General features: G+C 62.1%; 2 protein-coding genes across 5 annotated transcripts; both read right to left on the reverse strand.

The window, feature by feature from the left end:
• Nucleotides 1-244: 244 nt before the first annotated feature.
• LIF (LIF interleukin 6 family cytokine) lies at nt 245-17255 on the reverse strand. Of its 4 annotated transcripts, none has more exons than XR_005722989.1 (4): nt 5870-6187; nt 4508-4686; nt 2792-3767; nt 245-2742 (listed from the first exon to the last, which is right to left on the reverse strand). XR_005722989.1 is itself a non-coding variant. In XM_040251036.1 (4 exons), the coding sequence occupies exons 2-4, from the start codon at nt 6393-6395 to the stop codon at nt 3357-3359; spliced, it is 609 nt and encodes a 202-aa protein (XP_040106970.1). In that variant the 5' UTR covers nt 6396-6497; nt 17157-17255; the 3' UTR covers nt 2772-3356. The 4 variants fall into 4 exon arrangements, 3 of the variants coding, with proteins under 3 accessions (XP_040106970.1, XP_040106969.1, XP_040106968.1); XM_040251036.1 differs by lacking the exons at nt 245-2742; nt 5870-6187 and adding exons at nt 6377-6497; nt 17157-17255 and having other exon boundaries at nt 2772-3767; XM_040251035.1 differs by lacking the exons at nt 245-2742; nt 5870-6187 and adding exons at nt 6377-6497; nt 8663-8778 and having other exon boundaries at nt 2772-3767.
• A 4555-nt stretch (nt 17256-21810) lies between these two features.
• OSM (oncostatin M) lies at nt 21811-25719 on the reverse strand. The gene is made up of 3 exons (XM_040251037.1): nt 25628-25719; nt 23912-24045; nt 21811-23387 (listed from the first exon to the last, which is right to left on the reverse strand). The coding sequence occupies exons 1-3, from the start codon at nt 25659-25661 to the stop codon at nt 22842-22844; spliced, it is 714 nt and encodes a 237-aa protein (XP_040106971.1). The 5' UTR covers nt 25662-25719; the 3' UTR covers nt 21811-22841.
• Between the last annotated feature and the right edge of the window lie 635 nt (nt 25720-26354).

Genomic DNA, 26354 nt, shown 5'->3' on the forward strand with positions numbered 1-26354 from the left:
TGGCTGGGAAGAAGGTTACAGGGAAAGGGAGTCCCCAGGTGTGAGGCAGAAACAGGGGTGCCAGTGGGAGAGCCGGACAGGGCCTCTTGGCAACACCCACTTTGTCCTGACTGTGCCCATGACCTGCCTGCCCTGCCCCCACCAATGTGGACACCCTGGCTCAGTGGAAGCACCCCCTCTTCCCACCGGCCAGTCCAGCCCCGTCTCCCCACAAGAATACAATCCAGAAAGCTTGCCAAGAGCAGATTCTTTATTAATTTCTCTCTTTTTTTCTTTAAAAAAAAAAAGTATTCCTTCAGTATAAAAAATAAATATTTTAAATATGGACATTGAATAAATAAAAATAATCTGTCAGTATGAAACATTCCCACAGGGTACATTCATCAAAGAGGAATTTGTCCCCCAAGGCCAAGTCCTTTCCAGTAGAAAGGAGGGAGGGAAGCAGGGAAGGACACGCAGAGCTCGCTGTGTGGATGGGAGCGATGCCCAGGTATGGGGTCGGGGGGAGGGGGTGTGGGGAGGTGGGGGGGATCCAGAAGTAAAAGGCATCTGTACCATCTGAAGGGAAGCTAATTTCTCGCTTGGTTCTGGCCTCCAGCCCCACGCGCGATGTCTATTGTGGAGAGCCCCAGGGCAGAGCTGGACTTCTATCTGGGGGCACGTCCCCAGGGAGGGGACAAGAAGAGGGGGACAAGGACAAGGAGGAGGAGGGACAAATAAATAGTGGTGCTTTCTCATTTTAAATTTCTTTTTTAAATAAATAAGGTCCCCAATACCATTCTTTCAATCAACTGCAAAAGAACAAAAACGAGTGCCACCTGCTGCCCTCTTCTCTGCGGGCTGGGGTCGTGACCCAGGATACAGGTGCAGGTCAAAACCAGCAGATGAAATAAAGGAGGAAGTGGACAGCTTCCTGCCCTGCCAAGCTTTTCCCACACAAAGGCTCCAAAATTCAGAGATGCTGTGCAAAGTGGGTGCCCATCTGCCAGACGGGGTCTGCAAAGAGCACTGAGGCTGGGGGGCAGGTGAGGGGCAGAGCCGGGGCCAGGCCTGGGGAGGGGTGGGAGTGGGGTGTATTGCTGGTCCCCGGAGCCTCGGAGGCTGCCCAGGTGGGCCCGGCGCCGGGAGTCTGTGTCCAGGGCTGATGAGATGACGGGAGGCCAGGCGGCCCCAAGCCTTTCAAACAACATTCACGGGAGGAGCAGAGTGATGGGGGGGACAACAGGCTGAAATCCTGGACAAGGCTGGAGGTGACCCTCGTTAAGACGGTGTCGGCAAACACGTGGTCTGCTCTGCCACCCGCCGCAAAAGTCTTGCCAATGGGACGGGCAACTCCCACCTCCAACCCCAAGCCCGGGTCTTGGGTCCTGCCTGCCGCCTGCCCACCCTGCCATCCCGAGGGGCACTGGGCACAGGTAAAGTGCTTAGAGGTGACAGAGAGGTGCAAAGTGAGTACAAAAGTACCATAATCACGCTGCTGAAAGGCAAGGCTTGCTGCCCCGCTCAGGGTTTGAGAAGAAGCCAGAACCCGGATCTTAGCAGCTGCCCCAGCTCCCAGACCGGAGGGCGTTGCTCGGCGCGCCTGGCCCCAGCACAAAGGAACAGGATCGGGTTGCCTGCCTGGGAACCCAGACATGGGTGGGGGTGTGGGGGGAGGTGGGGCAGGAGGGACCACAGCTTCCTTGTCTGCGTCCCGGGGCCTCCTCATCCTCCTCCCCGGGGCCGCCCCGGCTTCCCGAGAGGCAGCCAGGCCCCCTCGTCCTCTGCGGGTGTTTGGGCCACCGGAGAAGGCACCTCTCACTGGGTGCTGGTCAGGACGGTTCCGGGGCCGCTCTAGACTGCTGGTCTAGAGGTGGCCAGGGCAAAAGAAACAGCGGCAGCTTGCCTTGCCCAGGGCTTTGTCTCCTCCGTGAAGGTTGCCTCCAGCAGCACAGTCCCAGGGGCACTGAGAACACAGTGTTAAATGAGCCCCTTGGAGCCAAGGAACATGACGGCCCCCAGAGCTGGTCACAGTTGCAGTGTGGGTTGCCGTAGGGTCCCCTGCCCGCCCCCCACCCAGACTGACCAGTGCTCTCAGCTCCTAACCCTTCTCTGAGCTTCACCCGTAAGGCTCACCCTACCTTGTAACATCTTTGACTTCCAGACCAGGTCCTGTGAAGGCCCGGCCCCCAGCTCCCATAGGAAGAGCCGTCGTATCATTTCCGTTGGAGAAAGGGGAGCAGGGAAAGGGGGTGAACTTTTGCCACTTGAAGCACCAATAAGTTAATATAAATAGGGCATCAAAATAAATAGACAATCATGCTGAGTCAGGCACATGGCACTCTCGGCTCTCAGGCTTCCTGAGACCTTGACCCCAACAGCCACCATCCCCCTGCTCCAGGGACCAGTGACAGATGGCCTCTGGTGCCCCTGGCGTACCTCTGTGTGACCTCACGGGGCCTCAGTTGGCCTCAGATGGGAGCTGCCACTCTGACCTACTCCATCCGCACACCCTCGCCCACAAGACTCTGGATCCCCTCGGAACCTCCTCACCTGACTTTGCAACCTGCCCGCCCCCACACACCCCACCTCCAGGTCCAGCCCCTAAACCCCGCAGCCAGCGAGGACGGCAGGACAGAGTTTGGGCTCAAGGAAGGGGAGCCCGTCAAGCCTTTCAAGGGCCTCTCTTCCTTCCCCGGCCTGCATGTGGCCTCTCTCTGCCTTCCGGAGAGCCTGGAGTGCCAACTGGCCTCCTTCTGGAACCTTCTACCTGAGAGCTGTAGGCAAGGGCCAAGTGGCCTCCTTCTAGAACCTTCCACCTGAGAGCTGTAGGCCTGAACTCCCCAGTCTCACCCAAGTAAGGCAGCATCTCAAACCACAGCTCCCGTTCCAACTCCCCATACCTGTAGGAGCCAAGGGTCCTTCCAGATCCCAGCCCCTCCGGGCTGCCTGAGCTCCAACCAGACCTTTTAAGGTCAACCAAGGCACTGATGGTGGTCATTCTGCTTGTGTGTGGGGGGTGCGGGTCAGTGCCCCCAACCCCTGCTGTCTTGTCCCGCGGTCAGGGTCGCCAAAGACAACTTGTGCGGTTTGCTCACAAAGACCCTGGCCGAGGGGACGAGTCGGGGGCCAAAACCCAGCCTGTGCCTGGCTGCAGTCTCCCAGAAGAAGGGGCACCTTCCTTTCTAGTTGGCACCACATATAGACTCAGCCTCTGGGAGTTCTAGCTCTGCTTGGCATCGTGGCGGCCTACCCTGGAGGGGAGTGGACCGGCCAGGAACCCCCCCTGGGGTCTGCCAGGGGACCCCACTCAGGTCTGGCGGTGCTCTGGGCCACGGCCACAGTTGGAGAGTCCCCTACTATCTAAGACCTCCCGTCTAGAAGGCCTGAGCCAGCACAGCAATGACCTGCTTGTACTTCCCCAGGAGCTGACAGCCCAGCTTCTTCTTCTGGAAGATGTCCTTGCCCGAGGTGTCAGGGCCGTAGGTCACGTCCACGTGGCTCACGTGGTACTTGCTGCACAAGCGGCAGAGCACGTTGCTGAGCAGGCCCCGCAGGACGTCAGCCGTGGCGTTCAGCTTGCTGTGCAGGCCGTGGGCGTAGGGGTTGAGGACCTTCTGATCCCGCGTGATGTTGCCCAGGGAGGCGCCCAGGTACGCGATGATGCGGTACAGCTCCACCAGCCGGGCCTTCTCCGTGCCATTGGCGTGGAAGGGCGGGAAGTCGGTCACGTTGGGGCTGCACAGCTTGTCCAGGTTGTTGGGGAAGGGCTCCCCCTGGGCCGTGTACTGAGGAGCAGAGGGGCAGAGGGGTGGTGAAGTGGGAGGTAGGGACGGCTGCTCCAGCCCTGCCGCCCAGCCTGCGGTCAGCCCTTGGGCGTCAGTGCCGCCCCCCACCCCCCATACACACACACACACACACACACACACACACACACAGGCTTGAGAACCCAATCACTTGCCCTGCAGGCATCTCGGGACTGTCCCAAGAGCCAGAAGTAGCCATGGTAAAGCATCCAGCCTCTATCCCATGCGAGGAGGCACCCTCCTCACACCCTCATCAGGACCACAAGGGAGAGGAGGGAAACACCCGGTCTCACCTCCAGCCGTGTGCACCACATACACTTGCCCTTTTACCCACCGCGCTCACCCTCTTCCTGGGCGGCTCCGCACCCCGTCACCCACAGCCCGCCGTCTCTTTCAACAGCACCTCCCAGTCCCTTCCACCGCCTCCCTCTCTGTCTCTCATCTGCCTCCCTCCACCAGGTGGACAAATCCCCATGCTACAAGTGCCAGCCCTGCCTGCGGCCTCTTCTCCAGGCGCCTCTGGGCCCCCATCGACCTTGGCACCTGGGGAAAGAGGCCGGGCCTCGGCCAAGGGATGGGGAGGAAGCTGGGGGGATCTGGGTGCGGTGGGACAAAACCCCACACCCTTCCCTTCTCTGACCAGCCGCACCAGCCCAGGGCCCTGCTTGCAGATCCCAGCCCCTCCCTGCCTTGTTTCTCGGCACCCTGAGGGGGAGACTTACATAGAGGATAAAGAGGCTGTTGGCACTGCTGTTGAGTTGTCCCAGCTGGTTTCTGATCTGGTTCATGAGGTTGCTGGGACAGGGATGGCGGGTGGCGCAGGTGGCATTGACCGGGGTGATGGGAAGGGGGCTCCCGGCCCCGTGTTTCCAGTGCAGAACCAGCAGCAGGGGCACGACTCCTGCGGATAAAAGGTGGAGAGCCATGAGCAGGGAGTGGGGGGGGGGGGGTGGCGGGCAGCGGTGGGCAAGCCAGCTTGGGGGAGAGGCTGCAACTCTGGTCCTGCGGAGATCTTCCCCTCTCAGGCTGCAGCTCTCTCTTCTCCAGACCTGGTGGTTTCTGATTTTGGCGATGTCCCTGCATCTACCTCCCCAGATCGCTAAATCTCCCTATTTATCACTCCCTGCTGTCTCCTGAGGGGACAAGACATGAGCTGTTCCTATCAGCTGGGAACCGGGTTCAGAGTGATACCAACCCTCCAGGCCTCTGCCAGGAGGGGGCAACGCTTCAGGTCTCAAGGAAAAGATCAGTCCTTCTCTCCCCAGGAAGGTCCAGGTTCCTGTTACTTCATGCTCCTGTCTCCCAGAGCGGGCTCCCACCAGGCCCACAGGGAGCGGGAGTTTCTGCTGACCCTCATCTCCCAAACTTGTCTCGGTGAGGTGGGCTCACTGGGCCCTTTTTCCCCGATCCTGTCACTTTTTCCCAGCTTCTCTGTGGTCTTCCTTCAGAAATGGCCAGTCTACTATCTGGGACCCTGGACTCCACCCCAGGGCTGCAACTCTGCCCCCTTCTGCAGCGCCAGGGCCAGGGCATCCTTCGAACCTCCCTTCCCGGCCTCCGCGCTCCACCCCCCACCCCCACCCCCACACTCTTGTTCACCGGTCTCCGTCCCAGGTTGCGGGTTAGGACAAGGAGAATCCTGGGGCTCCACAGACGCCCCCAGAGCCTTCGAAAGGGAGGGAGAATGGTGCAACCAGGAAAGAGAAAAAGGGAAAAGGTCTCAGGCAGCCAGGTGGGCGGGGGAGGGAGGGAAGTGAAAGGTGAGAGGGAGAGGGGAGAGCTGTCCGGGCCTGTCCAGGAGCGCCCCTCCCCGCCAGGGAGGGCAGGGGGGCCCTGCTTGCCACCCACCCCCGCTCTATGTTCCAGATGATCCTGCAGCAAGGGCTGGGGCTGGGGGACCTGTGAGAGCTGGAGAAGCGAGGAGACTGGAGGAAGGGGAGGCGCTCTGGAGCCCGTTCCTCGGCTGGGACAGTGCAGCCTCGACTTCACTTCTGGGTTCCCTGTGCCTCCTAGCATCTCCAGGCAGGGCTCAGGTCCCAGGATGGCTGGCAGGGCGGCGAGGGTGCCCCACTCCCCGGCCTCACCTAGCGCAGACCACAGCTTTCCGGGCTGTAGCAGATGGAGGCGGCACCTGCTCCCGTGCCGGGCCGGAGTTTGCGAGCTGCTCGGGCGGCAGGCGCCCCTCCCAGGGAGCAGCCGGGGACGCGGTTGGAAAAGAAAGCGGAAAGAAAGAAAAAGAAAGAAAAGAGGGAGGGTGAATCCCGAAGGAAGCTGAGCGGGAAGAGCAGCGGCGGGGAGGAAGAGGAGGAAGGCAGCGGCGCCCCCTGCCTGGCCCGCCAACCTGCGGGGGCCCCGGGCGGGCTGGGCGCGCGGTGCGGGGACCATGTGCCCGCGCTCGCCCCCGGCGGCGGCCGCTACTCGGCGCCTCCGGCGGCCCCGGGCTCCCGGCTGCGCGGGCGCCCCAAGTGTCCGTGTGTCTGCGGCGGGTGGGTGTCCCGCTCGCGTTCGCCAGGGGCCCCAAGTTTGCCGCGGCGCCCGCGGCCGGGGCTCCCGGCGGAAGCCAGCCCGGGGCGGGGGGCCGGTAGATTTACCTGCCGCCAAGACCTTCATTATGGGCTGCACTCCAGAGGGCCTTGAAGGAGACCTTAGATGCCGGCAGTTTTCAGAGGTTCATGCTCAAATGGGGAATTTGCCTGATTTATATACTGGAGCCTGTGTTGTAAGACAGAGAGAGAAACAGCTATATTTAGCAGGGATCCCCGGTCCAGGAAGTTGTTTGAGGTGCATCATAGGAAATTATGAATGGGAGGAAAGGAGCAGGGAAGGGGGGCAGAAAGGGGGGGGGTGGGGAGAGCAGACTTTTTCCTCTTCTAAGAATTTGATTGATAAAATTATAATGAACTCTTCAACAAAACACCCTGCGGTTTTCCTGAGCGGCTTGCCCTGGGAGTTGTTTGAAGTTGGGGAGGGGAGGGAGGGTCCCCGAGTCATCAGGGTCCCCCCTCCCCCGGGGAAGTGGGCGCCCCAGACAACCCTGACTCACCTGGGTTTGGGGAGGTGGCTTGAAACTAGGCAAGAAGATGGGAGCTGACACCTGCAGCCCCCTGGTCAAGGGGTTTGGAGGGGGTCGGTGGGGAGGAGGCAGGCTGGGGCTTGGCTGAGAAGGAGGTTCCAGGAAGAGGGGCTGGGGCCCTGGCATGGACTTTAGACGGCAATAAAGCGAAACTGAACGTGGGCCCTGGAAGCCACCGCGGGGATGGCCTCCTCCATCCTGCCTGCTGCCACCGGGCAAAGCGGGGCTCCCAAGGGGACAGGTTGCCCAGGGTCCCACACAGTCAGGCCTCCTGAGGGCCATCAGCAAGCAGGCGCTGCTGACCACCGGTGGGGCCCAGGAGGGGCTGGCAAGATGAAAGCTGAGGGGCTACTGTGACTGCCTTCTCTGGGGAGACCCTGGGGAGGAGCTTCGGGGAAAGTGTGGTGTGTCTGGCGTTTGCCTAACCTCTCGGCTCCCTTCCAGGGAGGGTGGTCCTGCATTTCCAAGTTGAAAGGCCATTTGAGGCAGAGACTTAGCCAACGGAACCCGGGCTTGCTCCTCGGGATGCAGAGAGATGGTAGGGGAGAACAGAAGCAGCTTGGAGGGCCCTTGGGGCTCAGAGCAGGGTGATGGCCCCCTAAAGGCGCTTCCGGAGCCTCTCAGGCAGAGTCACAGATTCTGGTGTCTTTGGTGGCAGGTAGGTTCGGAAATGAATGAGGGGCAGGAAGGAATGGTGAGGACTAGGGAGAATGAGCATGGCAACCCCTCCCCATTAAAAAGGATTCAAAACAGAAAAAAACAGAGGTCGGGGAGTGCCAGCCAGGCACACATCTGGGGCCATACTGTCCCAAAAATTGCCAGGGGCACCCCCGTCCCAGGAGATTCTCCTGCCCCTGGGATCCACCACAGCCCTCCCACCTGACCCTGAGTGGCGAGCGGGGCGGGAGAGTTGGTTCTCCAAGGCCGGGGAGGCCTGCAGCCTTTCCTTGGCTCCAAGTTCCCTCAACCAATCCCCCCAATCCCCCGCCCGGTGCCCCCAGCTCCCGCCTCTTGCCACATCCCGGACCTGCCCAGCCACGCGTTCCTTCCTCCCGCTTCGTGCCAGGACGAGCCCTCCTGCGGCTGCCATGCCCCCTCCCCCCACACACGCCCTGCCCTCTCCAGGCTGCTTCCTCCCGCTCCCTCTCCCAGCAGGGCCTGGATGTGGGGCTGATAAAACTGCCCGTCCCAGCGGGCACTTCCCAGCGGGGGGAGGAGGCTGGCAGGGCCCACACTGGCCTTCCTTCCCCTCCCTGTCCGCTCTGCACCTTGTATCTCCCCTGGGGGCCGCAGGAGGCCCCGCCTGGCACTTAACCCCACTCCGACACCTGCTTTGGGGTGCGGGTACACCCCAGGACATCTCAGGTCCTGTTCCTCTCATCACCCTCCCACCCCGAGTCTCTCCTGCACAGGGGCCTGACCACTCAGGATCACATGCACCCCCGCCATCTCCCAGACCCCTGTCGTCCGACTCCGCCTGACTCTTTGGATGGGGACCCCCAAATGCATTTGAGGCCCCCATCTCTGGATCCTCTAGTTCCCCGAGTCTCTCACTAGGTGCCCTGAGTCTCCTTCCTGCCCTGCTGCCTTCTGGGCCCCGTCCCTCCAACCTCCTTCCCAGCGGACTCTGGCTACCCAGACCTCCCCCACTCAGCCCTCTAAAACACCCCCCCCGAACGCCATGTCATCTCAGCCCCACCCCACAGGAAACAGGAAGTGGGGCCGAGTCTGCAAGACACTTCACCACCACCCCCGCGCCCTGACGGGCCCCCGCCCCCTGCCTCAGTTTCCCCTCTCACGGTACCTGACTTGGTCCGTGCTCCCCAAGTGTTCCGGGCCCCTCGGCACCCCAGGCCCAGCCTCCCTCTCCCGTCCATGTCCGGCCACCACCTGCGCCGGGCCTCTCGGGACGAAGGCCGAGCAGGGTCTCGGAGCCGCCTGCAACGTGGCCGCAGTCCCTGGGAATCGGCAGCCCAGGCCGCGCTCCAGGCGGCTTGGTCTCCTGGAGTTTGTTTTCTTCCCTCCCTCTCTACGCTGCTGTGTGTGTGTTTCCCCCCCACCCCAGCTTCCTCACGGAAGGCAGCCTCCCTTCTTGGCCGCCTGCTCCCAGGGTCGTGACCCCAGGCCCCACCCTGGAGTGGCAGCCCCAGCCCGGCCCCTTCCAGCTGTGACTTCATCCCCAGCCTGTCCTGCTCCTGCACCACTGGGCCTGCTGGGGATCTGACAGGCCTTGGGTGAGGGGGACACTCGGGCCCACACGGCTGGGGCCGGGGGGTGCTCCTCTGGGCGGCCGCGCCATCCACCTGCTCACCTCGTTTCTCCGGGAACCAAGTCCAGGGCCAGCCTGGGGCCTCCCCGGGCCCCTCGGAGCGATTTCTCTCCCACTCGCTTTAGCCACCAGCCCCCTCCTTTTCTGTTGACTCTCACTCACCAGCCACAAGCCTTAGAATGTCAGATGTCTTATTTTTCCGACGGGGAAACTGAGGCTCAGAGAGGTGAAGGCACTTGCCCGGAGCTGCACAGAGAGTTAACAATAGAACCGGGCCTGGGCCCCCAGCGTCTGGCCCAAAAGAGGGCCACATGGATGCCGGCAGCCCCTCACACTGAGAGGGGAGTGAGGACTGGTGGGCAGCACTCGGGCCGCTTCTTCCAGGAAGCCTCCCCTGGCCTCTCACAGCCCAGACCGGCTGAATCTGCCTTATCCTGCCCATTCTCCTTTCAAATGGGAACAAGACTCATTCCTCGCTGTTTGAGTGCTTGGATAGGGTCTGATCCTCCATTTGGACTCCTGAAGGCACCTGGCTCGGGGTTACATCAGAGTAGATGCTAAGTATTTTTTAAAAGCATTTTAGTTTCCAAAAGCTGTCTGTGCCAAGTCTCTTGTGCCGAAAAGACGTGAAGTCTGTGGGTTGGAAGCGTGGACTTCAGCCTCAGTCACACTCGGGTTAGAGGTTTGGCTCTGCCAGTGTTGAGTTTAGAGACTTTGAGGAAGTGACCACCTCCTGGCCTCAGTTTATTCATCTGTAAAATGGGTATAATGGCATCTATGCTGTGGGTTTGCTCTGTAGGCTCAGGTTCACTGCAGGTCTGGCCACCCAGCAAGCCCCTTTACTTGTCAGTATCATTCCTCCTTATTGCCTCCCTGTTCTTGTCCCCATTTTACAGATGAGGAAACTCAGGCATGTTCCAGGGCTAAAGGGGGAATGCGGGACAGGAGAGGAGCCTGTTCATTCTCTCCTGATGGATAACAGAAGCAAAACAACCTTGAGCCTCCAGCTTCCGGGATGCCCAAAGAAGATCAGATGGGTTGTTGGGCAGGGGGTGGCATGGCGGTGGGCTCTCTCTCCCTATAGCCCATCCTGGCCCCTGACCACCCCCCTCCCAGGCCTGAGCTGAAGAAACAGCAGCTGACCCGGCCTCACCGCCCCCAGGAGCTGATTCACCCCCCGGCCCCATCTGAGAAGGAAGGAGACATAGCTCAGCTCAGAGGGGCTTGAATCACCAGCCGCCCCCTGCAGAGCCCTGGGGAGGGGGGAGTTGCGGGGGCGGGGGACAGCACCCTGCCTGTCTGTCTCTTTCCTGGGCCCCGGGGCATTCAGGGGAGAGGGCAACGTGGCAGTGGCCATTGGCAGGGGGTGGCAGGGAGGTACCCTTGCAGCCGGGCATCCTGTGTGGGCAGCCAGCAGCAGTTACTCACCAGGTAAGCAGCTCGCTGGGCATCGGGGAATTCCCCGAGACTAGTGACCCAGAAACTGAGTCCTCTGGGCCACCCCCACTGCCCGGGCCAGCCCCCCTCCTCCCTTCCCATATCTCTTCCCTGTCCCCAGCTCAGATCTCAGTTCTCTGGAACCCAGCAGCTGCTGTCAGCATCAGCGCACGCCCCGCTCCTCGCCTTGACGCTCCCACCTGGGAAACGAGCACAGGGCAGTCAGATGGGCCCAGGCGAGGAAGCTGGGGGTCAGAGGGAGTGACCTGGGACCAGGGCTGGCGAGGGCAGCCAGAGGAGGCAGGAGAAGCCCAGGGATTCCTGGCACGGCCCTGGCAGTAGGGTTTCCTGTCCCCAAAGGCAAAAGCACCTCGTTATTTGGCACTTGGGAAAGGAGGACGTATTAGTAACTACACCTGCGGGGCCGCCCGCCTCCATCGTCCACAGGCTCTCACGTAAGCTCTCGTGTACTTGCCCGTGGCTTCTGGCTCAGTTTTGCAAGTCACCTTGGGCCCTCCGTGGCCCCGGGTGGTTCTGGTACCCGTGGCAAGGGTGTGGCTTAGAGCCAGGCAAGCTTGTATTTGAACCCTGCCCACACTGCAGGTCACTGTGTGACCTGGGGCGACTGGCTTTCTCTGAGTCTCCGTTCCCCCACTGGGAGTGGGAATGCTGTAATACTGGGCTCATGGGTCGGTCATGGGGATGTTAAGTGGGAAACACACGGCGCCTGCCACGTGGCAGCTTTTCTCACCAGAGTTCTGCAATGGACACAGAAGGGGCTCAAACCCCAGCCTGAGTCAGGGGCTTGGATTGTGCCTGGGTCCGGGGATCAGTGTACCACCTGTGGTCTGAGAGTTAAGCCAAGGAGGGCTCATGGGACCTCTCAGTACACAGAGTGTGGCGTGGATCCTTGGGGGAACAGGCAACCTCCCAGAGCCTCCGCGGGGGGACAGGAATACTTCCCGCCTTGGGGAGAAGCGGTACTTCCCTTCCAGCTGTCTTTGGGGGCACTTGAGGTCCAGCACGAGGGCCTCTAGTCTGCTCTTCTCACCCTCATCCCATCAAGTCTTGGTCAGGGGCCAGCCACGTACCCTCGGGAGCTGAGCAGGAGCTAGAAACCACCCCGGTCTCCTGCCAACTGCCCCCAGCATCACCCTGACATTTCCCGACCGGTTCTGCGTCAGGAATCACCCCCCTGGAGGTGAATCAGAGTGACTGCATTTTTTTTTCTTCAATTCTGATAGAAATTGCGAGGGAAGCAGCAGCCCACAGAGCTCTGATCATCAGCGGGGTCAGAGCCTTGCCTCCGGGGTCCATGCCAAGTTGCACGGGGCCTGACTGCGCTTGGGGCCCTGTCCTCCTTGTCTCCATCTGGAGAATGGGTGTCTCTCCTCCCAGATTGTTCTTGCATCAGCCCTTCATGGATGTGATATGCTAGCCTCTGCAAGCACTTTGGCCTCCCCCAGGTTCTCCCTGAGTTTCAAACTAGCTTGAGACCGTCACAGGCAGAGAGAAAGAGCAGTATTTTCCCACTGTAGATCTCTGCCTCTTAGTAGATTACGGACTCAATCTACAGAGTTGGCGCCAGCACTTTCAGAAGAAAATGGAATAGCGCAGTCACTGGGCATCGCCCAGAGCAAGGGCAAGCGCTGCTCTGTGAAACTTTTTTCCCCGTTGCCTGCGTGTGTCATAGCGTGCATCACCTCTGGTTGCAAGGTGCAAAGTGTTTCTAACTGTGGGTCGCAGTCAAAAACGTCTGCAAGCCGCTGGTATCGGTGATGAAAGCCAGGCCCTGAGGGGCTGAGGAGTGACTTGCCCACGGTCACTAGGCAGCTGGCAGCATGGGGCCCAGGACTTACTCCTCCGCAGCCGTCCCTTGCGGACCAGGAGTGGCAGGAGGTGCCGCAGGTAGGGTGGGGCTGGGCGGGTGTTCAAGGTAGAGGGGTGGGTGGAGGCCTGGCATCACCGGTGCCGGTGCAGGGACAAAGGCCCTCTCCTCTCACCGTCCACTCCCTTCCGCAGCCTCAGACCCCCGGGCTCCCTGCCCCGCCCCGCCCCGCCCGGGCGGGGCCGGGAACAGTCACAGGCCCCTCCTCGTCAGGGCCCTTCATCCTTTGCTTCAGGCAGCGGGCGGGGCACACGCAACCAGTCGGAATCCAGGGCAGCCCTCAGGGGCTACCGTCAGCCCTCAAACAGTAAAGAATCTGCCTGCCATGCAGGAGACCAGGGTTTGAACCCTGGGTCGGGAGGATCCCCTGGAGAAGGAAATGGCGACCCACTCCAGTACTCTTGCCTGGAGAATCCCATGGGCAGAGGAGCCTGGCGGGTTACGGTCGATGGGGTCATAAAGAGTCGGATAGGGTGGCCCCCAGCCCCAGAGGCCCAGCCTGTGTCTGGGAGTGCCCGCCGGGCTCCGCATGGGTCTGTGTCTCCCGGCCTGGGTGGGCCTTCGCAGGCACGTGGGTGTGTGTGTGTTTGGTGAGGCCCCTTGTGCGTCTGCACCTCTGCCTCGGGCTGCGTCTGGCCCTGTGTGTGTGAGGGGGGCTGGGAGGGACCCGGGGTGGGCCCACCACCCACCCCTGGCTGAGCCCCTGTGTGACTCCGCTCGTGTGTGTGTCGCCGTGTGCCCAGAGCCTGTATGAGTCTGTGCGGGTCTGTGCGTGGCAGGGGTCTCCGGACACGAGTGGGGCGGCCTGACGCAGCGTGCGTGCGCGCACCCCCCGAGCGCGTCTCCAGCGCCCCTGCTCCGCACCCGCCAGCCCCCGCCCCTGGGAACCGTGCGGCGGCCTTGCGTCACGTCACGGGGCCACCAGCAGCTGTTTCCTCCCCACCCCGCCCCAGCGCCGCCCCCCTGCCCTGGCCACCCTGACTTTTGGCTCAGGGACAAAGCTGAGGTCAGAGCTGAGCTGACAGCTTCCTTCTCCCACTGGATTTTCCAAAAGAGAGAGAGAGAGACCACAGCTCGGCTCCTATTAAATAATCGCGGGGCCGAGGTTGGGGGGTAGGGTGGGGTCGGGGGTGGGGGGCTGAGGATGTTTCACTCAATGATTTCCTGAACTCGGAGGCCATAAACAGGACAGGAAGCAGTCCCGCAGACCCACTTGGCCTGAAACGGCCGCCCTGAGGTGGAGCCCGGCCTCCCTCCCCCAGCCGAGCTCCAGCTCGCTGGGCCACCCTGACCCGACCCCAGAGATGATGTCAGGGAAGCGGCCGGGCCTTCTCCCCGAACCGTCCCTGGGCGCCTGTGGGGACTGAGGAAGTGTCCAGAGGATGGTGGGTGGGAGGTGATGTGAGACTCGGGCTGGGTGATAAGATGGAAAGAGCAGAGAAGCCCAGTCCCAGCGGGCGGGGAGGACGGAGGGGACCAGGCCCAGCTGGGCCCGAACTGCTCTCCTGGAGAGAGAAGAGGAGATTCGCTCCCTGAAGTCAGGGGAGGGGGGACGGGACCAGGTAGGGGAGGGCCAGGCCACCTCCTGCATCCTCCGCACCGTCCCCCACCCCGCCCCGCGCACTTGGGCTACTCTAGCTCTGCTTCCTCCGCTCTCTGGGGCCCGTGGCTGGCCCAGCGCAGACCCCACAGGCCTTCATGAGCATCCGTCCCACTGCCTCCCCCAAGCAAGCAAAGCGCCCACAAGACTCTGGTTATCTGCAGCCCGGACCCCTATTCCCATGGGAGACCTTTGAACCCTGATTTTACATACATGGAAACTGAGGCTCAGAGAGGTGAAAGATTTGCCTGAGGTCACCCACCGTGTGATGGAGACAGCTCTCCACCCCAAGACCCCCACAACCTCCCTCAAACGAGCAGGAGGCCAGCTGTGGTCCAGGGCTCACGGGCAGCAAGGGGCCAGGGGGTCCCTAGGATGTCTCAGCCCCACCCCCACCCCAGGGAGCCCTTCCTTCTGTCTGAACCGCTGCTCAGCTGCTTATCAGCTGCAGGACTCCATGACACAATCCTGCTCTGATCTTCTGCCCAACCGGGCCTCCTCCACCCCCACCCCGCCCCAGACCCTGTTTCCGCTTCCTCCCTTTCTGGGTGGTACCGAGTCTGCCCCCGGATCACAGTGAACTGTCTACAGAGCCAGAATCCTACAAGCCCCTCCCTCGGTAGCTGTGGTCTCCCCAGAGCCCACTCTGGCCAGCAGGGTGAGAGCAGGGGACCCTCAGAAGGAAGACGGTGGCCTGTAGATCCCCACCCTCAGGGTCCCCTCCGAGAGCCCACCTGCCTCCTAAAGCGCCATTAACCTGGGGAGCTTAAAGACCATCCCGGCTTCCTCTTCCTCTGCGCCCTCACTTGTAAAGAAAAAGGTTGGAACGATGAGGCTGCAGGGGTGTGAGGTTGGTGGTCTCTGCGATCAGCCAGGTCAAAGTGCAGTCCTAGCTCGGCCACTCACGACCTCAGGCAGGTGACCTCATTGCTCAGACCCCAGTTCCAAGAGCATAAGGACAAAGTAGGACAAAGTGAAGTTGCTCAGTCATGTCTGACTCTTTGCGACCCCATGGACTGTAGCCTACCAGGCTCCTCTGTCCATTGGATTTTCCAAGCATAAATCGGGACAATTGTCAACCTGTGAGGTTAGCAATTGCCCTCTGGAAAACCCGAGCAGGCACCAAAGACAGGCCTGAGGGACTGACATGATTATTATCTGAACTATTAAAGGTGCTTCCCAGGTGGCGCTAGTAGTAAAGAACCCCCTGGCAATTCAGGCGCCATAGGGGTTGCATCCCTGGGTCGGGAAGACCCCCCGCAGGAGGGTCTGGCAACCCTCTCCAGTATTCTTGCCTGGAGAATCCTATGGACAGAGGAGTCCGGCAGGCTACAGTCCATGGGGTCACGAAGAGTTGGACACAACTAAAACAACTTAGCGTGCATGAGTTAAGACGTCACAGGTGGGACCCAGAGAGGGGAAGTGACTTTCTCAAGGCCACACAGCAAGCTAGTGACACATCCCCAACAGCCAGGTGAGCTGCTTGCTTCCCTCGGGTCCCAGATGAGGCGTCCAGAAGCCTGGGCTTTAGTCCTGATTGGCTGTGAAGGTTCCAGAAATGTTTTAGGAGTCTCAGTTTCCCCATCTGTAAAACCGGCCTAAGAAGAAGGCCATCCGTCTCGAAGGAGCTGGAAAGGCTCTCTGAGGCGTGGACTACAAGGTGGGGTGGTGGAGGGTAGAGAAATCCTCCCAGGAGTCCTGCAAAGCTGGGCCCAGCGCGGGTGAGGGCCAAGTCCCCAGCTCACCGCCCCGAGGTCTCCAGCACTGTCGCAGAGCTCAGCTCCAAGCCGCGGGCTGCAGCGCCCCCCACTGACCAGCGGGCAGCAGGCACTGTGGCCGAGGCACCATCAGTCCCAGGGACGCCTGACTGGGTCAGTACCTCCCCGAGGGCTGGGCAGGGCGGGATTTGGGGATTGAGGAAGTGGGCAGAGATGCGGGGGGCTGGGAACAGAGGGTAGGCCGAAGAGGCCGTCAGCCCTCGCGCGGGAAGTGGCAGGCAGGGGGCTCCTGGAGGGGCGCGCGCCCTGCTGAGCACCTGGGGTGGGGGCTGGCCACAAGGGGGCGCCAAAGACCACATTCAGCTTGGGGAGGGGGCTTGGAGAGGGGGCTTCTGTGCCTCCCGGCAGCTGGAGCTCTGGGTGTGAGGATGGCAGGGAGGGGAGGGGAGAGACTGCTGCCCCTTCCCACCCACCTCAGGCCCAGGACTACCTACCTAGTCCGCACCCAGAACTGGCCTGGGTGTCTGCCGAGAACAGTGTCTCTGCCCCCCCAGCTGCCACCCCTGCAAGCCTCTTCCCAGTCCTGGGGAACCGCTGATGGCAAAATTGGGGTCCGGCCCCTTGTCCAGTTATTTATGCCAAGGGGCCCTCCCCACCTGGTGCCAAGCTCTGTGCAGACTACTTTTCTCCTTCCACCCCTACGTGGCCCCAGGATCTGTGGCCTCCACACCACAGTTAAGCCCATCTTACAGAGTGAGCAAAGCACACAGAGGTCAAGTCCTCTGTGGGTCAAGGTCAAAAGCACAGGGGCCATGACCTTGACAGACCACACACCCCACAGCCTCCCATCAGAGACTTCACTTTAGCAAAGATTCTCTCTCTTCTCCCCAAAGCAGAGGCAGGCAGGGGGCCACCACATGACCCACCGCAGCCCCTTCTGGGAAGGACAGGGACCCTCTGCCTGCCAGGTCTCCATCCCAAGGGAAGCTAGGCCATCATGGGCTCAGACCCCTTCACTGTTCTGGGGAAAAGGGAACTTGAAGGCCCTTTGGGAATCCAGAAATCCACACCCCCACTCCAGAGGGGTGACCCCTTCAGAATAACACAAAGCCAGGGTCCTGGCCTCCCCATCCAGTGCTCTCTCCTCTGCCCTTTAACCCCACCATGATCTTTAACCCCCCAGGTGTCCACATGAATGACACTTTCATATCTGGTCCAAACTCTACCTCCCTGGGCTGAGAGAGCTGTGCAGGCATGTCTTACCATGCCCATTATGCAGATGGGGAGACTAAGGCCTGGAGAGCCAGGTGGGCCACCAGGTACCCCCGACACACAAGGGGACGGGTGACGTCTACCTGTGCTGAGGATAAATTGGGGGAAGCCTACCGTGGTTCAGGGTGCGCTGGACCCTTGGCTGTCTGGCGGGGTGCTGGCTGGGTCTCCAGTGGGGCACCATCGACGTGGGGCCGGGCCCTCTGCTGCTTCCCTCGCCTGCTGAATCTTCTCTGGAGATGTCTCCTCACTCCGCCCCCGACTTGACTTCCCGTCCAGGGCCGGGTGGCCCGGAGGCTCCCCCCACTTCCAACCCCCCCACCCCCCACCCCCACCAGCTGAAGGGCTGGGGGCCACGGGGGCCGGGCAGCCCAGGTTCCTGGCCAGACTGCCCCTGACACAGGTGGGCCAGGCTCTTCAGGCCCGCCAAGGAGAGAAGCGCAGCTAGGGCTGGGGAGGGGGCGACCCTGTGCCCGGGCGGCCCCTGCCCTGTGCTGCGTGGCGAGGCCGCCGGGGCCTGACTCACAGCTGACTGGGCCGCGCCCAGCCCGCCAGGGTGATCCAGGCCGGCATAAGGCGATGACTGGGCAGCCCTCCACATGACCGGCCGGGGTCGGCCTTAGGTGTTTTGACTCAGACCTGCCACGGGCCGTGTGCACCGCGGCCGCGTCCCCTCGTCCCCATCGCTGGAGGAGTCACAGGGCTGCAGCCAGCCCCCAGCCCTGGACACGGTGCCCCTCGAGCCACCTCTCCCTGCCCCGGCACCCACCTTGGCACCCCGGCCCGCCTGGCCCGCCTTCCTCCATGGGCAAGGGGCCCCACCTGCCCAACCCCACCCCCTCCTGAGACCTTCGCCCCTCCCCGAGCCGGCGGAGCCCAGCCCTCGGGGACGCCCCAGGAAGCCGGCAGCTGCTCCGGTGAGCCCGGGGCCTCCCCACTCTGACCGTGGACTGTGACCCTTTCCTCGGCGTGGAAAAGGCGTTCTGTGGGCACTCCGGGTCCCAGGCCTGGCGTGGGCAGTGGAGAGAGACGGGCGGGGAGCGGGGGGCCACGGGGACAGAGAGAGGAGGAGAGCTGTGAAGAAAGAAAAGCAGCGAGGAAAAGGGAAGAAGAGGGGGAGAAAAGAAAGGAGACGTTGCCCGGGCACCTGCTTGGTGATAGCCTCGCAGGCCCCGTGTTCCACTGTCTTGGGGAAAGTGTCTGCCCGGCCGGGAGGCGGCCTGGAAACCAAGTCTACTGAGCTGCCGGGGAGGCCGAGGCTCAGCCGGAGGGTGCACGGACGCCGGGGCGGGGGCGTGAGGCCGCTCTGCCGGCCCTCCGCGTCCTCTCCCATCCCTCGAGAGAGAGACGGCGCGGCCTGGTGAAGATGGCAGACAGCGAGGGCGTGCAGGCGTGAGGCCCAGCTCTGCCCCGAGCCGCCGGGAGTCTCTTCTGGAGACAGACTAAGTGCCAGGCCCCCCTCCCTGCCGTTTACCAGGGAACTTTCCATCCGTGTGTGTGTGTGTGTGTGTGTGTGTGTGTGTGTGTGTGTGTATGTCACGTGCAGGGTTGACTGAGGGGCTGTGACCGTCACCCTGAAAAGCTTGAGACAGGAAAGAAAACCCGGCTGCCAGTCGATTCCAGCAGCAGAGCTGCCAGAGGCCTCCTCTCTCTCCCTGACCCTGGGCCAACGGGCCCAGCACATGAGCCTCCACCGCGGGGAGCTTGTGCTGTATGCGGGCCCGCAGGGTGCTGGGAGTCCACGCACGCTGAGGTGCAAAAGCTTTCCTGGAGCCAACGCCCTGAACCCCAACCTCACACAGCTGTGGCCGCAGGGAGCGGGGAAGGAGCTGAGAGGGCTTCTCCTGCTTCCGGGCGCAGACAACAGGAATGACCCTCAGAGGGAGGCTGCAGGCTGCGGGAGGTGCGAGGGGCACTGGGCTGCTGGAGCACATGGCACGTGGGGAGTGGGAAGGTGCGGGCCTGGGGCTGAGCGCGGCCTTGAGGCAACCACGGGGCACCCGGCCGACATTCTGGCAACCGGTTCTGCGGCTCTGGGACCGAGCTGGAGATGGTGGCACCTGCAGCTTGGGGCCTCCTTGGGAGACAGCGTCATGGAGGTGACATGTCCTTACTGACAGACCCCTGAGGCCCCCACCCCAGCATCTGGGGGCTCCCTGATCTGCTTCCTGCCGGGTGGGTGCCGCTCCGCTTCAAAGGCAACCCCAGACGCCTCTCCAGGGGCCTAACCACAGAGTGGAGGGGGCTGGCAGGGGGACCAGGCAGGGCGGAGAGCCGCCACCCTGGGCTTGCCAGCTCGCTTGCCAGCTCTTCCTCGCCCAGAACCTCTTCGGCCCTCTCCATGGGCAGCTGCAGAGCCGGATCCCTTTCCGCTCAGGGAGACTGCAGGTGCCTGGCTCTCCGGATCTGCCCACCTCCCACCCACAGCTTCCTAGCAGCCTGGTCCGAGAAAAGACCACCCCCACCAGCACCACACGCTGGAGCAGGGTCGCAAAGAGCGAGGCCGGCTGTCTGCCGTCAAGGGCACCTGGCGAGCGCCAGACTAGGCTGGGATCCCCGCCCGGCTCCTCACTGGGCTCCTGCTGCGTGCTGGGACTGAGCAGAGAAGACAGAGGTGGTCTCTGTCCTCAGAGGCTCCAGGCTAGCCGGGGAGGCGGACAGGCAGTGCAAATTCCACCCGAGCTGAGGCCCCCGCCGCCCTGTTGGACACTTTTGAGAAAAGTTACGACGTTGCTGGACCCAGCCAAGGATGAGCTAACCAGAAGGAGCACAGCACTACAGACACAAGAGCACCGGCAGGGGCCTTGTTGGGGGAGGTCCCCTGGGATCCAGAAGTGGCTGGTATGGCAGGAAGCCCAAGAGCAAGAGGGAGCCCCGGGGGACCAGGGGACAGGGGGCAGGGGGCGGGGGCTGGGGGGTGGGCAACGGAGAGCCTTCCCTAGGTACTTTGTAAACAGCCTGGAATACAGAGGGTATGCCCTGGCTGGGCGTAAGAGACCTGGAGTTCTAGGCCCAGCCCTGCACTACCGTGCTCTGTGACCTTGAGCTAGAGGCTGTACCCCGTGGGCCCTTTTGATAAATCAGCAATGCCCTCACTCACTACCCCCTGATCCTTGAATGCTCAGAGAATTCTTTGCCCCGGCCCTTCCCGCCACCTAGAGGCTCCACCCCTCCTCCTGTGCGTCATTCAGGCTGCAGAGTGGACGTCACCGCTTCCAGGCGCCCTGCTGACCACTCGTGTCTCCAGACTCTCACTCTGGGTTTCATCACCACTTCGTTTTCGCCGAGCTCAAGCTCGCACTGCAACCTCAGGTCCTCCTGTCGGTCCTTTTGCTTGTCTGTCGTCTGTCTGCCCACCTCTTCTGGGAGCTCTGTGCCCCGGGGGACTCGTGAACTTGTCAGCAGAGTTACAGAGGTTGAAAGGTGACGAGAGGATGCTCCCGCCCTGACATCCGATGGACTGGAGTTTGAAACGTGCTCGCCCCCAGGAAATTGGCTCTGAGGACCTGGGCAGGTCACTCAAACTCTCTGAGCCTCAGTCTTATCATCAAAGTGGATCATATCTATCCCAGCGTGTCCCACACAGAGTTATCATCACCCCGTGTTGTCTTGTTCCCACCAGAAATGGGGGTGGCCAGGGACTGATCTAGGTCAAGTTCACCTGATCCTGTGAGCCCTTCTGTAGCTGCCACTTCGCATGTCACTGATCTATAGATGACCTTCCAGAGGTGAGGCCCTGAGCATCAGGGGGCAGCCAGGTGGAATCCCTACCCGACCTGGGGCCCTTCAGGAAGCAGTTTCAAACACCTACCAGGTTGCAGGCCATATCTGAGACAAGATCTATTATTATCTTGTCTGTTTCACACAACACACCGGGGGCTTTCCTGGTGGCTCAGATGATAAAGAAACTGCCTGCAATGCGGAAGACCTGGATTCCATCCCTGGATCCGGAAGATCCTCTGGAGAAGGAAATGGCTACCCACTCCAGTATTCCTGCTTGGGAAATCTGACGGACAGAGGAGCCTGGCGGGCTACAGTCCATGGCTTCGCAAGAGCTGGACATGACTTAGTTAGTGACTTCCCTGATAGCTCAGTTGGTGAAGAATCCGCTTGCAATGCAGGAGACCCTGGGTTGATTCCTGGGTCGGGAAGATCCGCTGGAAAAGGGATAAGCTACCCACTCCAGTATTGGGCTTCCCTTGTGGCTCAGTTGGTAAAGAATCTGCCTGCAACGTGGGAGACCTGGGTTTAAACCCTGGGTTGGGAAGAGCCCCTGGAGAAGGAAAAGGCTACCCACTCCAGTATTCTGGCCTGGGGAATTCCATGGACTGTACAGTCCAGGGGGGTTGCAAAGAGTCGGACACGACCAAGTGACTTTCACTCCACTTTGCTGTTTCACACAACACCCAGAGCACACATACCCCCAGCCACTCACCCATGAAGACTGAGAGCAGCCCACGAAGACTGAGAGCAGCCCACATACTCCCTCTTTCCCCTGTCCCCTCTGGCTCCCAAACCTCTGGTCCCCAGCTTCTCAAGGGAGACCCACTCAGAGAAAATGGGCGCCTTCTCTGAGATGCCCCCACAGTCAGAGCCCACAGCTGATGGGGGTATGCAGCTTCCCTTCCCGGATAGAGCAAGGACCCCCAGCCCAGCCCTCCAGTGGTGGATGCTTGTGGCCTTGCCACCTAGGAAGCCCCCCCATCTCCAAGAGGCTTCCCCAACCCCCCCCCTACAATGCAACAGAGACACACAGGGGCTTTAGAAACCACACAAATTTTAAATATATGTTTGCACAATATTAACATTAAATACACATCATAAATAAGCCTTATAAATAGAAAACAGATTTTTAAAAAACTGATTTAAAAAAATCTATAAATTAGTCCTGTCCCTCCAAGGAATTGGCCCAGAAGCTTCTGGGATCCCCCACTCTAGGAGGGCGATGATTTCAGCACGAAAAAATACCATGATGCACCACCAGGGGGCGCAGCGGCAGCCGAGACCCAAGACCAGGCGCTTCCAGGCAGTAGGTCTCCAGAGAGTGGAGCCTGTGCCCAGGGGCCGTCTGCACCGTGTGTCCCTATGTATGGAGAGAATCTGATATCCACCCTGTGTCACAGAGTCCCAGCAACTGACAACAGAGAGGGCAGCACGTGGTCCCCAAGCCCTTCAAATCACAAAGAGAAAACTGCGGTCCTGAGAAGCAAGGTGGCCTTGATGAGGTCATACAGCGAGTTTGAGGCCAACCTCAGACCGACCCCCCAACACCGTCACTGCTCCTTCCAGTGCCCTCTGCTCCATCACAGCTGCCTAAAATGAGGCCTCCCAGGCACCCAGGGATCTGGCCCCAGACGCGATGAGGCATAGTCGGCCAACTCAGGCCCTGACCCCCACCGCCTTGGAGCCGGGCCACTGGGGTAAGGAGGAAGTACAGGGGTAAGAGCCACGCAGTCATGAGGGGACAGTCCGGCCGGTCTCCGGGGAGCAGAGCGGGGGTGGGGGGGGGCGGCCAGTCTGGCCATGAGTCAGCCTATGTCATCCGACCCCTGAATCAATGGAAAGTTGGCCCCATATGGACCTGGCCCGGCCACCCCCCAAGAGCCAAGGAACCCAGGGCTGGCAGTGCTCCACAGCCTGACCGTTCCCCTGCAGCCCAGCCTTGGGGGAGCTAGACGGGGCTCACACCCCTTAAAGTGCGCTTCGGAGAGGTGGGGAGCGGAGAGGAGATGGGTGGCAGCGGCCTGCCATCCTGCATGCCACCTGCTGACCTTTCACCTGGCAGGGGCGCCCCAAAGGCTACCGGGGCAGCTGGCCCCTGGGCGTGAGTCTCCTGACCTCCGGGAAGGGCCGTGTCCTGCGGGCCCCCCTCTGCAGGGCCCGGCGGGGGCTGTGTCTGCGGCTGCGGCCCCGTCGTTCCCCCCAGCCCCGGAGGACCTGCCCGGCTGCGCGCATGAAGCGGTGGTAGCCTCGCAGGAACCCACAGTTCCTGAGCTTGCGCTGGAAGGGTGGCATGGGTGGCAGCGGCGGCGGCAGCGTGGGCCCTGGGCCCGGCTGGGTGGGCTCAGCGGCCTCTGGGTCCAAGGAGCCGCGCAGCAGCTGGGCCATGCAGTGGATGTTGTTCCCGAACCCTCGGACATTCATCTCCGCCTGTTGCTGGGCTGCTTCCGGGAGGTCCTGCTTCAGGGCGCTCAGCATGCGAAGGACGAGGCCCAGCGTGACGTTGAGGGTCCGCAGGAAGTCCTGCCTGCTGAGCCTCCACAGGGCGTCCTCGCTGGGGAAGTCCCCCGGGTGCTCCCTGCAGTGTTCCTGCAGTTTGGGACTCTCCAGGCCTTGGAAGCGGATCTGGGGAGAGCAAAAAGGACAGTCGAGAGGTGAGCCCTGGAGCTCTGACCGCACACGCACACATACCTGCTCAGCCTTGAGCTGCTGGACCGTGTGCACCCTTCCCCCATCCAACCCTCCCATTGTACAGATCAAGAAACTGAGGCCCCAGAAGGGAGAAGACTCCCGGGTCACTGCAGGCGGGGCTGGTGGGGGTGATGGTGGCGTGAGGTGTGTCATTGTGGACTGTTCCCTGCGACGACCCAGTGCCTAGAACAAGGACCGTGGTAGGTGTGCAATGAGCATGCTGGGCAAACACACGAATGAGGTGTTGGAGTCAGGGTTCACCCTCCAGGCCCACCCACTGGTTCCTTGGCATCTCAGGGTTAGACCCGGGACAGTCACTGTGGCCCTGGAATAATGTGGAACCTCCGTTTCCCCACCAGCCCCAGGCTGAGCGGGTCCTCTCTGGGGATCACTCTAGCCCCAGCTCCACCCACAGTTCTCTGAGACTCAGGTGCCCCCCAGGGGGCCTGGGCACTCACATAGGGATCCAGGAGCGTGCTGGGGTCCTGCATGAGGTCCGCCTGGCGCTGGAGCTGCAGGAGAAGCTCGTGGTACTTGCCCGAGCACTTGCCCGTGGCCACTGTGCACAGGAACAGAAGTCTGAGGACCAGACCTGGGACAGAGGGAGATGAGGAACCACTTCAGTCTCTGCCAGTGGGCGCCCTGCAGAGGGGAGGGCGCTCACGCGGGCCTCAGAGGGCACAGCCCATCCCTCATCCGTGTGGAGCCTGGGGCTGGACGCTGCGCGTGCCCAGGGATACCTACGGCGGCCACCACCACCGCCCAGAGAGCCGCTGCCCTGCACCTGAAACAGTGGCTGTGAGCCTTTTGAGAAGAGGTGGTGGGGCCCAGCCGGAGTCCAGGCTGCCAACCTCGGGAGCTGACCTGTGGGGGCCCAGATGGGGCCCACGAGATCTCTGGGCTAAGGATCCGCCATTACTGCGGGCCTCAATACCCCCAATCCCACAGGGGGCCTCCAGAGGGGTTTGCAGCCCCGGACCTGAGCTCCATCCGCAGAACCAGGAGGGGCTGCCTTCCCACCTGGAGAGGATGCATGAGATCAGCTCATCCACGCCCCCGTCTGACCCACAGGAGAACCAAGGCACCAAAGGAGAAGGGCTTGTTCAGGTCACCCAAGGCCACCCTCTGCCCCCATCTCTCAGGCCTCCCTTCTCTCTCCGGAAACGGCCACTTCTTTCAGGCGCCCCCCCCAGCCCCTCCCCCGCCAGAGATGCAGTGAGCCAGAGCGCCCCCCGGTGGGTGGGCACCGTGGCGGCTCCGCCCCCACCGCCTCCCCCCACCCACCCACCGGGCACCGCCAGCCACGTGGTCGGAAGGGCCTGTGGTGCAATGGCCCGGAAGGCAGTGACACCACCTTCCCTTCCTGGGAACCGTGGCCCCTTGGGGAAGACGCCGCAGCCGGGGCCCAGGGGGCTGTGTGCCCGGGAAACGCAGCCACAGGGCACCCCCTGCCGCCCCCCGAGGTACCTGCTGCTGGCTCCGCAGGCGGGGGCTGGGGTGAGCCCCGAGCACGTGGGGCCAGGGAGCCTGTGTGGGTGTGTGGGTCTGTGCAAGGCCCAAGGGAACGGCTGCCAAACACGGCCGGCCGTTGTGACCCATCGGCCGCAGGGGCCCCGGGCTGAGTGCAGGGCTTCCCAGATGACTGAGACCAAGGGCACCGGATGACGTCACGCGGCTCTGTGTGCCTGTCACCCTGTGGGTGTGGCTATGGGTGCTGTTTGATTGTGTGGGCTCCCGGGCCCCCAGACCCGGCTGAGAGTGCCCATCCATCCCAGAGCCTGCGAATCCGGGCCAAAAAAAGGAGGCACCCTACCGCCCTTCCAGACATCACACCGCGATCCCACTCAGCGTCCCTGGCCTCTCGGCCCCAGCACATCTCCCGCCTCCCTCCTGCTTCCCTGGCGTCTCCTGCATTGGTGATCTTCCCTCACTCCCTTGCTCCCAGAGCCCACGAGTCTGCATCACCTCCACCTGGAAGCCCTCCGGGGATACCCTTCTCCTCCTGTGAAGATGCTGTGTTCTCAGTGGATCCCTCTCTTTGCCTGCCCCCCTGGCTCTCTCCCCTTCTCAGCATCCTTCTGCCCAGTTCCCAGAGGGCAAAGGGTGGCCCTGCTCCCCGCCAGTGCCCGTGAGCCCGGCAGGCAGTTGCCAGCGGGGAGGAAGGAAGTACTCACTGGGCAGTGTTCTCTGCATACGCTGTGCCCGCATGCTGGGTGACCGAGCTCCGGCCTGCGCCCGCTGGGGGTGACACCTCCCTGCCTGGAGCCCTGAGGGCTGGCAGCCACTTTATGCCCGTCGGGGTGATTGGCCAACACCTCGTGAGGTGGGTGGGGAGGGGGTGGGGGAGGGGAGGCCTTCTGGGAACATGACCCTAAAAAAAACCAAAGTTTCTGCCGGCGGCCAATGGGCGGCCAGTGCGGTGGCATGCCCGCGCCTCCTCCTGTTTTCTTCGAATTCATTCTTCGAGGTCAGCCCCCCACGCCCAAGGATGATGCAAACCACAGCCTCAGCCTTCCTGGGGTGAGCGGGGAAGCGAGGGTGTCCGTGCCCGCTGCAGGGGGGCCGTGTCCAAGATGGACGGGAGGGTTTGCCAGCCGGGCCCCTGGAGGGCCCATAGCTGGGTCCCTGCCCGGGAGCCGTCGGCCTTCAGGCCACTGTGGTTTGGGGGTGAGGGGAGCGAGACATCTTCCTTCTTGGGTGCCCTTCCCGCCCTCCCGCGGGGCTGTTGGGACATCTGTGAGCGGAAACCACGGGGCTCCGGGCACAGAGCCAGACCCAGGCTGGCAGCCCCGAGATTGTGATTCTGGCCTCAAGACCTGCATCCCTCAGTGGGGCTCCCCGCCATCTCCTCTCCCCCATGAGGCACCCCTCATATAACCAGTGTTCCCCATCCCAGGCCCA

Source organism: Oryx dammah, unplaced genomic scaffold (genome assembly GCF_014754425.2).
Source record: "Oryx dammah isolate SB20612 unplaced genomic scaffold, SCBI_Odam_1.1 HiC_scaffold_12, whole genome shotgun sequence".
NCBI lineage: Eukaryota > Metazoa > Chordata > Mammalia > Artiodactyla > Bovidae > Oryx > Oryx dammah.

Bases quoted from the DNA above. Each gene is read 5' to 3' on its own strand.
- LIF (XM_040251034.1), bottom strand. From the start codon at position 6,170: ATGGTCCCCGCACCGCGCGCCCAGCCCGCCCGGGGCCCCCGCAGGTTG. The intron at 4,687-5,869 runs GTGAGGCCGGGG...TTTTATCCGCAG, and splicing joins AAAGCTGTGGTCTGCGCTAG to GAGTCGTGCCCCTGCTGCTG. The intron at 3,768-4,507 runs GTAAGTCTCCCC...TCTGCTCCTCAG, and splicing joins ACAGCCTCTTTATCCTCTAT to TACACGGCCCAGGGGGAGCC.
- OSM (XM_040251037.1), bottom strand. From the start codon at position 25,661: ATGCGGGCACAGCGTATGCAGAGAACACTGCCCA. The intron at 24,046-25,627 runs GTGAGTACTTCC...CCTCTGTCCCAG, and splicing joins TATGCAGAGAACACTGCCCA to GTCTGGTCCTCAGACTTCTG. The intron at 23,388-23,911 runs GTGAGTGCCCAG...TGCTCTCCCCAG, and splicing joins GCACGCTCCTGGATCCCTAT to ATCCGCTTCCAAGGCCTGGA.